The 12,521-nt window shown below is 53.8% G+C and overlaps 1 protein-coding gene across 2 annotated transcripts in view; it reads right to left on the reverse strand.

Annotated features, from left to right (window-relative positions):
* Positions 1–12,521, reverse strand: part of GTF3C1 (general transcription factor IIIC subunit 1) — a 77,675-nt gene that overhangs the window by 21,465 nt on the left and 43,689 nt on the right. The window contains exons 13-23 of one of the 2 annotated variants that reach the window (XM_065924544.1): positions 11,867–11,970; positions 10,615–10,799; positions 8,576–8,821; positions 8,216–8,361; positions 6,729–6,826; positions 6,135–6,231; positions 5,847–6,024; positions 2,392–2,533; positions 1,831–1,966; positions 1,015–1,096; positions 705–893 (exon numbers count right to left, since the gene is read on the reverse strand). In XM_065924544.1, the coding sequence (XP_065780616.1) occupies positions 705–893; positions 1,015–1,096; positions 1,831–1,966; positions 2,392–2,533; positions 5,847–6,024; positions 6,135–6,231; positions 6,729–6,826; positions 8,216–8,361; positions 8,576–8,821; positions 10,615–10,799; positions 11,867–11,970 (1,603 nt within the window). Of the gene's footprint in view, positions 1–704; positions 894–1,014; positions 1,097–1,830; positions 2,009–2,391; positions 2,534–5,846; positions 6,025–6,134; positions 6,232–6,728; positions 6,827–8,215; positions 8,362–8,575; positions 8,822–10,614; positions 10,800–11,866; positions 11,971–12,521 lie in introns of both variants that reach the window. The other variant, XM_065924543.1, reaches the window with a different exon arrangement.

The raw sequence follows: 12,521 nt of genomic DNA on the forward strand, positions 1-12,521 counted from the left end.
TGAGCACCAGCCGAGTAAATCACTAAAAATGGGTTCCTGTTAAAGCATTCTGCTCTCAGCTGAAATAGCTAAAGCTATCAGATTGTTGTTAAAACGCACAGTCCACTGAAGTGACATAAAAGGGGATAAAACCTGGACACTGGTCTCCTCGCTGCCCTCCTTCACTGTAAATGATGCCCAAATGAAGAATTCAAAACGGGAATCAAAGAGGCAGCATGCACAAGGGGTTCACAAGATCCAGAGGGATCCTGCAGCCTTTAACGACTCCCACGTTCCCTCTGATTTAAAAATACAACTTGAAACTTAGCCCTGAGCACAAATGCCAATGTTAAAAGGTGAACCAAGAGAATAACAGGATTTGGATTGGTTGTGATGAGGACTTGGCTGAGGATTTTTGCCAAGGTTTTTTTTCCCAGTTGAGATGAAATTAGAAATGTGAACAGAGGGAATCACTAACTGCAATGGCTCTATATGCTACCGCGACGGAGAAAGCAGGGGGGATGCATACAAAGTTTAAGGCCCTCTCGACCAATAGGCTGGGCTTGGAAAACAAAACACAACCACACAGAGTTAGCGCTGCAACCGGAGGGAGTGAACTACAGTCTGAGGGCAGCACTCAGGCCGGGCTACGGGGAGGCTGCTGTCCGTCCCTGGCTGGACCGGGCAAAGGCAAGCCTCACAAACACAAATGATCATCACCAAACCTTTCTTCTTCCTCTTGATCTTCTTCCCTGGGTCCTTCTTCAGCCGTTTGCGCTTCTGGCTTTTCCCACCCTTCACTTTCTGGTTCCGCTCCAGTGTGGATTCTCGCTCCATCTCGACGTGCTCATCTCTCTCAGCACAAAGCCCGGATCCGGCTCGAGCGTCGCCCCAGACCGTCAACCTGCCATTGCCTGGAAACAAGCAGAGGAGCCCGGCGTTGCAGAAGCCCCCCAAAGGCTGGAACAGGTGCAGCGGCCCCACCGGCCCAAGCCGGCCCTGCATCCGTTTCTGCTGAGCTCCCAGCCCACGTACCTCCAGCCCCAAGGGGCATCGGGCGCTTGGACAGAAACGTCTGCAGCCTCATCGTGAGCCCATTCTCTGATGCGGTGGTCTCCTGAAAGACAAGGATGGCACTGGATGAAGTGTGAGCTTCCCTGGGCCCCCAGGAACCCAGTGCAGCCGCAGTGCTGAGTGTTTAGTCCCTGGTGAAGAGGCGGCGCAGGGACTGCCACCTTCCTATGGCACACACCCCTCTCGTGTGACCTCTTAGATTTTCCTTTCTTTCTTTTTAAAAGGAATACTTATCCTCATCGAAGAATAAATTAGCAACCATGACGGGAAAGAAAAAAGAAAGTCAGGCAGATATTTACAAAGTCCTGCTGTACCTTCGGTACTTACAGATGCAATTACTTGTGTGTCTGGTCAATTTTGGTTTGACCAATGCAAAAACTGTGAGCTGGGACTTTCCTGGTGGTCTAGTGGTTAACAATCCACTGGCCAATGCAGGGGACACAGGTTCGATCCCCGGTCTGGGAAGATCCCACGTGCCGTGGGTCAACTAAGCCTGTGCGCCTCAACTACTGAAGCCCGAGCACCCTGGAGCCTGTGCTCCACAACAGAGAGGAGCCACTGAAACAAGACGCCTGAGCACCGCAACGAAGATCAGCCCCCTCTCGCCACAACTAGAGAAAGCCTGCACACAGCAACCAAGACCCAGGGCAGCTAAAAACAGAAAGAGAGCAGGTAAAACTTAAAAACAAAAATAAACTCTGTGAGCCAGGGAAGGGGGAGGTGGGTGAGGAGTGATGGCCGGGGAGCGGGGTGGGATGTCCCAGGACGGACGCCCACCTTTTTGGCCTTGTCCATGATGTAGCTGGTCCAGATCCAATTGCGCTTCAGGTGTGCGTAGAAGCTGGAGTCGAGCCCCGCGGCTCCCAGGCCGTCTCCGGGGATGATGCCTTCATCCACGACCTCGCGGCTGCCCCTGAGAGTCGGGAAAGAAACAGACCCCGAGCCTCCTTGGGAGCTGAGGAGAGAGCCCGTGGAGTGGGTGGGGACATGTACTGCAACTGCTACCTTCCCACAAAGACACCTGACAGGTCGCAGTAAAGAATTTGTCAAAAATCCAGATTTCTATGTAAAACTCCCAGCTTTTGAACTTCAGCAATTGGTTCTTTTTGAACTTTGGCAACTGGTACTTTTTAGTTTTTGACAATAGTGGGGCTAACTGCCTCATGGCTGGGGCCAGAGTGAGCCACGGCCACCAACCCGCAGCCCCCACACCAGGGACTCAGCCTCCAGGCCTGACGGGGAGTCTGACTGGGGGCGGGGGGCGCCCACTGCCCGCAGGACGAGGCCCCCGCGGCTCTGCACTCAGGGCCGGCACGGCGGGGCCGGGGCGGGACGTACATGGTGTACTCCATCATGGCACACTTGCGCTCCAGCGTGTGCTTGTCCATGGCGTTCTCCTGCTCCTTCTGCATTCTGCCCTCCTCATCGCTGCCCTGGTCCGGGCCGCTGCTCTTCCGGGCACGCGGGCAGCGCACCACGCCTAGGAAAGAGACGCGAGTTCCGCTGATGACACCTTCCCGCCAAGGTCTGCCGCTGCTGGTGGCAAGAGGAGTGAATCCCCTTTCTGGGACCAGGCTCGCTCGCCATCAGGGGAGAGGGGCTGAAATGGGTGGACCTCTTTGCACAAAACGTCTTACATCGTCATGTCGCGGGGGAGCAGAAGGAAGAGTTAAGGCTGGTGGGTGAACCTGAGAAAAGAGACTGCACACAGCCTGGATTCTATAAAGGCGGGGAGGCGAGCAGGCAGCCGGAGAAACCCCACGCCTTCTCTCTTCCTGGTGGATGCCCCGGGGAGTCGCAGGCCATAGGCCTGGGCTTACCCACGGGCTCAGTGGTAAAGAACCCGCCTACCAATGCAGGAAATGCGAGTTCAAACCCTGCGTTGAAAAGATACCCTGCAGGAGGAAATGGTAACCCACTCCAGTAAAGTATCCTTGGCCTGAAGAATCCCATGGACAGAGGAGCCTGGCGGGCTACAGCCCCTGGGGTTACAAAGTATCGGACATGACAAACAAGACCACACAGCTCTGAGGTATGCTTGCTGTCTCTTCACCAGGATCCCTGAATGCCCTCTGCAGAGGGGCATTGGCTTAAGAGGAGAAAGTAAGCAAACTGCACTTCTTGCAGAGAAATGTGAAACATGATTAAAACCTTTGCTTGAGGGACTTTCCTGGTGGTCCAGTGGTTAAGAATCTGCCTGCCAATGCAGGGGACCTGGGTTTGATCCCTGGTCCACGAAGATCTCACATGCCGCGCGACAACTTAAGTCCGCGTGTCACAACTACTGAGCCTGTGTGCTAGAGCCTGGGCTCCGCAATAAGAGAAGCCACTGCAATGAGAAGCCCACTCTCCGCAACTAGAGAAAGCCCATGCATAGCAGTGAAGATCCAGCACAGCCATAAATAACTAATTAATTAATTAAAATGACTGCTTGAGTCAGGCCAGGGAAGGTTATGATAATCTGCAGACTATCAAAGAGCCGCCTGTAACATGGTCAGCTGGAGACTTCAGCCTGGCCGGTGGCGAGAGGCAACAGGCAGAGCCCATGCCTGCACCTCTCACCCAGAGCTTCAGATGAAACGTCTGGTTCAAGCTTCCCCTCAACTCCACAAGACGGCAGCGGCGGTGGTGTTCCCAGATTGGGAATGAAGAAACTGAGGCTCAGGAGGCTCCAAAGAGTTCACCCAGGGTCGTGCATCTGAATGGACCGTGAACCTAAGAGGACCTCAGGCGATGCCTTGCTTGGCACTGCCAAGCTGCCTGCTGGAGACGCAGTCTTAGGCCACCCCCAGGACTGCTGAGTCCAAGTCCCTGGACAGCGCCCAGTAACCCACATTTCAACACGCTTCCCCAGAGCTGCCGGTGCACTCACGCTCTGCGAGCCCCACCCTGTAGGATATGCACATCTTATATGATGCTTCTCCTCAGTCTGTGGGGCAGAACTCCCTCGACCCCTGCAGATGTTTGTTGACTGAAGGGATGGTCAATGTCTGATTAACAAACTCAATAAGCCTCCCATGTTTTGGCTTAAGAACATGAAAAGGGATGGAAATTCACCCGTTGTCAAGCCTGAAAGACTCTGGTGCAAATAACATACTGGTTCACAAATTTTTATCTAGTATAAAATGCAGGGGAATTAGGACACTTTAAAATCTGCAATGCTAAAAGCCTAGCTCATTGTTGCTGCCAGAGGAGTCTACAAAACACACTGTTTCTAACATTTGTCTGGACCCATTAAATGATCTATACAAGTGCTCGTTAGCCTCTTAGCATTAAGCAGTTCTACCCAAATCACAGGCTTTCCTGGCGGCTCAGCAAAAAAGAATCTGCCTGCCAACGCAGGAGGTTCATCAATCCCTTAATCAGGAAGAACCCCAGAGAAGGAAATGGTAACCCACTCCAGGATTCTTGCCTGTCAAATCCCATGGACAGAGGAGCCTGGCGGGATACAGTCCATGGGGTTGCAAAAGAGTTGGTCACAACTGAGCTCACACACCGACAATACACATGTGGCTCCTGCTTTGCAAAAATCAAAGCGTAACCTTGATCTTCAGGCTCTGTGACAGGAGGAAGACAGGAAGTCCTCTCCCAGGTGCAAATGGAATGTAGCATCCTTCTTCTCTTGGGAGAAGTGGCAAGACAGGACCAGAGGAAAACTGGCTTAGAGGAAAGAGCAGCAGAATGGTAGTTCTATTGCCTTCTACAAACCCTCCATTCATTCTTATAAACATGTTTGGGATGTCGCCTGTGTATCAGGCACTTTGAGACACACTGGGGATGAAAGCCAAATCTCCCGTGCTCAAGGGATTCCCAGAATGACATCAGATGACAGCAAAGATGCTGGAAAGGCTTTCTCGGAGAAAGAATGCTTAAAGTTGGGGGTGGCTATCTGCAAGGTGAACATAGGTCAGGACGTGCCAGACAGAGAAGACGACGCAAGACAAGGCCTAACACAAAGCCCGAGTCACCCAACCTGCTGGACAGTCTGGTCAGTTGCTCCTCCCCCAGACCTCCCCACCTGTCCTCTGGCCTTCACTGTCACCAGAGGACCCGAGGCACAGTCCCCCGCTGGCCTCTCTGCCCCTGCTCTGGTGCCTCTCAGGCAATGGTCCACACAGAAGCCAGGGCAGCTTTGAAGGACGTGAGATCCTGACTTACAACCACCAATGGATTCTCGCGGCTCCGAGAATAAAGTCAAAGTCTCCTGCAAGTTTGGAAGTTTGCAAGTTCTCCTGCAAGGGTCCAGCAAGGCCCCCGAGTCTGGCTCCTGCCTGCTTCTCCATCCCAGCGGCCACTCTCCCTCCACATATACTGGCTGATTCTGCTTCTCAGCTCTGGTCATGATGGCTCGGCTCATCCTTTAGAACTCAGCTCAAACTCTCCTGCTCAGAAAGGCTGCATCCTCGCCAGCCTAGGAAAATACCCTCGACCCGACACCCAGTGTGTTTCCTCCCCAGCACTTAACCCACTCTGGATCTCTCTGCTGTGTCTTCCCCAAGACAGCACAAGTCCCGCTGTGATGTGTGGATGAGAAAGCACACACAAGGTGTTCAGTAAATACCGACTCAACAAGCCAGTGAATGAAGACACAAGTGGAGCTGCGTGGGCTAAATGCGGTGGGGGCTGGGGGCCCTTCCAAGTAAGATCCACCACATTCCTTTCTAAGGGAGCTTCCAGGATACTCCAGGCCTCCGGGGGACAGTCTGAAAACCAGCAGGCGGTTTCTAGCTCCTTCCAGCTCTAACCCCACAGAAAAGAGGGAAAACAGGGAGTCCCATAAAGACAGCTGGTACCTAGCGGGGTGTTGAGGCAGACGCACTGCAGATCGAACCAGTAGTTCTCCACGTCCTGCATTGAGTTCAGGACGTATGAACGCCTCTCGAAGGGCCGGCTGCTGCGGGCCACATTGTAATGGGGGTCACAGGTGGTGGTGTCCACGATGCCCACATTCTTCTTCAAGTAGACAAAGACCTACAAAGGAGACAGCAGATGGTGAGGGGGGAGGCTCAACTTCCGAGTTGGGTTAGTGTCTGGAAACAGTCAGAACCAACCACCTTCAACTGGGCGTGAAGGCTGTTTACCTGATCTTTATCCTGAAACTTCTCTGTGGGGCCGAACTGGAGTAGCCCCATGAAGCAGAGTCTCTGAAGGTTCTCCACCACCGAGAAAATGAAACGTCTGTAGGAAGAGGGGGCGGCGGGTGCTCAGTCATTATCAGGGTGTTGGATGGGAGTGAGGGATGGGACTCACTGCTTCTCCCCTCTTCTACCTGTGGGACCTCAAGGGCGGGCCTTGGGCCTGCACTGAACTGAGACCCAGGACCCCCAGCCCATCACCACCCAGGGCAGTGGGGACTGCTTCTACACGGGGTGGTGGTGGGGGGGCTTGAGATCAGAAATAACAAAAGGAAAACCCATTTCATGACCTGCAGTCTTTATCAGCAGATTTTACTTTTAAAAGAACCTTCCAATCAAGGGCTAAAATGTCCCAGCCCACACTACATTTGCTTCTGTGCTTAGAAGGTCACAGAGGGTGGCTGAATTAATGACCTTGGGTCTTTACAACCTGGAAAAGGCAGAAACCTTTTTTTTTCCGGGTCAACCATTACTCAGAAGCCTAATTCGGAGGGGCCTGCCGGGACCCTCAGCTGCCCCGAGTCACTGCAGGGACCTCACCTCTTATACAGAAGCTGCTGCCGGATGGACCTGGGAAGAAAGCGGATCAGCGTGTGCTTCTTCAGGGGGTCGTTCAGAAACTCCTCGAGGTGGTCCACCTGAGAGGGGATTTTCAGTGCTCAGCTCACCCTCCAGGCCAGGGCAAGTTCCAAGAGTCGTGAAGAAACACTCAGTGCTACGTTCTGGGCTGAGGTCTCGCTGAGCCAGGTCATCTGCCCCATGGGGACACGGACCCTCCTCCTCGCTCCCCGCCCCACCTCCCATATCGCTCTCTCAGCCCAGACACCCCTCCCCTCCCACCTTTCTGCCACACTGGGGGGACTGAACACATGGCCTCACTCACTGCTGGTGGGCATACGAAGTGCTAAAACACTCCTGGGGGAGCACAGGGGAATATATTTATTTATATCTAAAAAATGAAAGATGAGACTACCCTGGTGGTCCAGTGGCTGAGACTCACTGCTCCCAATGCAGGGGCCCAGGTTTGAGTCTTGGTCAGGGAACCAGATCCCATGTGTCACAACTAAGACCCTGAGCAGCCAAATAAATACTTTTTTGTTTTTTAAAGATAAAGGATGCTTATTGCCTTTAAAGTCATTGATGCTGCTTCTATCCTTACTATTGGAGAAAAAATTTTGGGAGTTACCCACAAATATAGCTACTAAAAGGTATTCATCATTGCGTCATTTACAACACCAAGAAACTAGAATTTAAATGTCCAAAAATACAGTACTGGTTAAATAAATTGGGGTATGTGCTTAAAAGGAATACTATGGAGGGAGGTGGGAGGGGGGTTTGGGACAGGGGGACACTTATACACCCCTGGCTGATTCAGGTCAATGTATGGCAAAAACCACTACAATACTGTAAAGTAATTAGCTCTCAATTAAAATAAATTAATTTTTTAAAAAAGGAATACTATGAATTTACTTAATATCAAGTTAAAACAATGGTGTGGAAAACACAATATATTGTTCGGTGGTAAGAACAGATGATAAAAGAGTAAACACAGTATGATCTCAATTCAGTATTTTTTTAAAAAAGGAAGCTCTCATGTATACACACATTCATGTACACACAAACATGGCATAGGAAAAAAAGACTAGATGAAGACACACAGATAACACGAGCAGCGAAGCCTCTGAGTGACACAGTTATGGCATTTCTATGGCAATTTCTATTCTCTCCTTTTTTCTGTATTTACCAAATTTGTAAAAACATATTTTATTGCTCTACCATAACTGTCTGTCTATTGATTGATCTAGAAGGAACAAGTCTTTGAAATATCTCCCTTGACCCACCATCCATCCAACCCCCACAATCTACTCTGCCTGCCTGCCTGCCTATTTAATCCATCTATCTATCTATCTGGCCAGCCACCCACCCCCCAGCCAACTACAGGCATCTTCCCTTGACCAGCTGAGCGCAGGTCCCCCAGTGTGGAGCTGAGGCACCAGCCCCCTGCAGCGGCCTGGGAGCCACCGTACCTTGTAGCTGACTTGCACGATCTGGGTGAAGATGGAGAGGGGCAGGCACAGAAGGAGGTCACTGACCAGAGCCCAGCCGAAGCCGAAGTCCTTGTGGATCGGGATGGGAGGGACGTAGCGCCTCCAGGAGGCTTCATCCACGAACACTAGGAGAAAACGGGGGTCACGCCCCAGACTCCCGGTCACGATGCTGCTCTCTCCTCCCTGGTCCTGGATCCCTCTCACCACAAACGGGGGCAAGACCCTCCCCGTCGGGCAGGAGGCCCAGAGGCTCAGGAAGCCGGGGTGACGTCTGCATGGTGATCGGGGCAGCGACTCCCCCTGGACCCTGCTGTGGCGTCCCAGCCCAGGGCATCTCACCGGTCTCCGTGGCGAGTTCCACTTCGCCCTCCCAGGTGGCTGCGTCCTGGGTGTCCTTGGCTGCGGCATCAAAGGAGGCCTCCAGATTGCTCCCGGAGGAGCACGGGACTCCTGCCTTCCTTTCCGAGAAGCTCAGCTCCTCCACCGTGGTAGGGTGCCCGTAGATCAGGTACCACAGAAACATGTGGATCACCCGCAGGCGAGGCATTTTGGGCAGAAACCCTAGAGAGCGCCCCAGCCCAGGAACTGGGGCGAGAAAGAAGGAGGGTGGTTCGTGAAAACCCTGGGTTCCCTTTGGTTTACTTCATTCAAAAACGACCGAGGGCTGCTGGGTCCCAGGGGTCAGGGAGACAGCAAATGCTTCCATCCTCAGGGGACTTACTTTCTAGAGGACCGACAATAACAAACTACCTAAGACAGTACACTGGATAGAAACAGCTGATACCAAAAATAAAGCAAGAAAGGGAGAGGAGGGCGATACTTCTGCAGAGGCCTGGAAGGTCTCCCAGGGAGAAATCTTAAGGGGCGGCCTGCAGCTGGTGAAGGACTGGTCCATGCAGACATCTGGGGACACACACCCCAGGGTGAATGCAATGTGCCTAGCTTTCTTTCCTGGTGGCTCCGCTGGTAAAGAACCCACTTGCCAATACAGGAGGCCCAAGAGGCATGGGTTTGATCCCTGGGTCAAATCGCCTGGAGGAGGAAATGGCAACCCACTCCAGTATTCTTGCCTGGGAAATCCTATGGACAGAGGAGGCTGGCGGGCTACAGTCCATGGGTTCAGAGAGTCGGGTACGACTGAGCGCACACCCACACGCAGCATACTGGGGGAAGGGCCAGGAGGCCCGAGGGACAGGGCAGAGCACGGAAGGAGGGGAGCGAGGAGGTGAGCCGCGGGGAGCGGGGAAGGGGGCCTCCAGGACAGGATCAAGGCTCACGGGGACTGCAAGCGCTCCAAAATCAGGTTCTTCTAAAGAGCTTATTTCTTTGACACCAAGTGCTCCCTGACATGCCCCAGAGAGGAGAGACAGGTGAGAGACAAGGAGGATGTGGCGAGGAGGACAGGGGCCCAAGGGCCCCTCCTCCGGCGCCAGGCCCGGACCCTGTGAGCAGCCCTTGGCGGCCTCGCGCCCACCCAGGCGCGTGCGCTGCTCAGGGGCATGTCCTCGCGTGAGATCCCCCTGCCCCATCTGCACTTTCTAACTGTGAAGCCTTGAGAGCAAAGGCCGACCCATGTGTCTGGAGAACTCAGCAAGTGAGGGCCCACCGATGACCCCTCCTGCTCGGCATCCCCGGCCGCTGGGGCCCCTGCCAGGACATCTCCACCTGAGGTCTGCGCCCTAGCACCGCTGCGCCCCTCCACCAACGTGCACGCTGTGACCAGCAACTGCAGCTGAAGCTCCGACTACGAAGGCCTGGCTGTGTGCGCGGCCCAGCACAGGCTGACGTCAGAGCAGCTGGGTGGAGGGGTGACGGGAGCTGTTGTTCTTCAGTTGCTCGTTCGTGCCCCACTCTTTGCGACCCCATGGACTGGAGCCCGCCAGGCTTCCCTGCCCTTTGCCATCTCCCGGAGTTTGCTCAGATTCCTGTCTGCTGACTTGGTGACAACATCCAACCATCTCCTCCTTGCTGATGGGAGGCAGCCCTGTGGGAGACCTGCAAACTGGAAAACTGGATGAATGCTCAAACTCATCAGTGGCTGTGGGGTCGGGAGAGGCAGAGATTTTCAGTGGTTTATAGAGTGATCCAGCCCAAGGACACTCAGCAGAAGGAGCTCTGTGTGTGTGTGTATTAGTCACTAAGTCGGGTTCAACTCTTTTACGACCCCATGGACTCTAACCCCCCAGACTCCTCTGTCCATGGGATTCTCCAGACAAGAACACTGGAGCCAGCAGCCATTTGTTTCCCCGGGGGTTCTTTCTGCCCTGGGAATTGAACCGAACGTCTCCCGCATTGCAGGTGGATTCTTCGCCACCTGAGCACCAGGGAAGCCCCTCAAATGAAACACGACTGGACCCTGACAAGGAGCGGCTCTTTACCTACGACAGGGTGGTAGTTTTTCAGCTGGGTTACACCCATTTTCTCCTGAGTCTTTTTCACCCGTCCACCTTCTGGTTTCGAGGAGGCACTTGGCTGGGCGTCTCCTGATCCACTCGGGCCCTCTTCTCCTTGACTTTCCTCTTCGGCTTCCTCTTGAGGCACTGGAGGCTGGGGCGCCTTCATCCTGAAGGTCACGGATAAGATGCGGCGACAGTACGTGAGAAAACCAAGGGCTGAGAAACGACAGTCTGTCCTCAAGAGTCTGGCCCCACGGAGTCAAATCAACCGCCCGCAGGGGCTGGACAGGTGATCGTAAACGGACAAATTGTGTCAGGGCGCTGGACATGTGGGGGTGACCTGGACAGTGTATCCCCACCTCCGGGGCAGCTGCTACCCTGTGAGCAAGGCGGCCTGCTGGGCTGGGTCCTCTGACACCATCCATGCCAGAAAACAGGAATGGGACGTGAAATTAACCAGCAACTGATTCACAGCACCTGTGGCTGAGGCACCGCCAGACACACAAGCCAGCATTTGCGAGTCACATCCAGCCCTGTGTCTGCCCAGGCCCCGCCTCTAACTTCAACTCCACCGAGAACGTTCTCCCACCAAGCTTTCTCTCAGTCCATCAGGAGGCTTATGAACAGAGAGAAGACCTCAGAAAGACAACTGTAATCCTTCTGAGCTAGTATGAAACTTGGCAAGTTTCACACGTCACAGGGCCTATGATTTGAAGCACTCTGTCCACACTCTATTAGACAGAAAAGAATGAAGGATGTTAGGATTTTTTTTTTTTTTTTGTCTTAAAGAATCCAGGGATTTCCCTGGTGGTTTAGAGGTTAAGAATCTGCCTGCCAGGCAGAGGACACAGGTCTGATCGCTCGTCTGGGAACCAAGATCCCACACCCCTCAGGGCAACAAAGCCCCAGAGCCGGTGCTCTGCGACAAGAGAAGCCACCGCAATGAGGAGTCCACACACAGCAACTAGAGAGGAGCCCCTGCTTGCTGCAACTAGAAAAAGCCTACACGTCACAAGGAAGACCCAGCACAGACAAAAATAAATAAATGATAATGAAAAAAGAATCTCGAAATGGATCCTCTCTGAGGCCAGGGGATCATGAATCATAAACTCCAGACCAGTGGATTCACTGATGGCACGCAAGCATGAATAAAGGGCTTTTGTGGAAACTGCGTCAGGTTGGAACACGGACTGGGGCGGCCTTACTGTGAATTCCTCCGGGAGCTGACACTTGCCTGTTGGCTGTGCTTGAATTGGACATCCGGAAACGAACCTGCTCGATGGCACTTCTCACGAGGGGGTCATTCTGGTCCATGGACGGGTGCACCACCAGGTCCACCTGCAGAGAGAGATGCGGGGGGGTCCCTGAAGGGGAGGGGAGGAGCCAGGGGGAGACTCAGCCCCATCCCTCGGCTCCCTGGTGGATCCCTGGTCATGCCTGCTGTCATTAACATTTCCAAGTGGCACTGATGGAACGAAGTGAAATGTTGATCAGTTTACCCTGACAGTTTCTGGCACCCAAATCCCTCAAGCACCCAGCCACAAAGCTCTGCCGTTGCTAATGTGCTGCTCTGACGGCTGAGGAATTCTGGCCTGGAAACAGAGCGGTCTGCCCTGCGGCCCCCAGCTGGGCTGTCATGGCCCACTGGTCCCTGCCGCTACCTGGGGGGGGCTGCTCCTCACGCCCCGCTCCTGTGAGCAGAGCGTCTCCCACAGGTGCCCGGGAATCCTAAGGGCTTCCATCTGGAAGAGGAAAGTGGCTTTCATTAGTCTCCCCTCGCTGAGTGCGCGGTCGGGGGACTCTTGCCAGCTGCGCCTCTGCACACGCTGGCAGAGGATTTAAGGCTGCCTGTGTTGGTTTCATGTTTCCAAGGTACTGAGGTTCAACAG

The sequence above is a fragment of the Muntiacus reevesi genome, chromosome 2 (genome assembly GCF_963930625.1).
Source record: "Muntiacus reevesi chromosome 2, mMunRee1.1, whole genome shotgun sequence".
NCBI classification, from domain to species: Eukaryota; Metazoa; Chordata; class Mammalia; order Artiodactyla; family Cervidae; genus Muntiacus; species Muntiacus reevesi.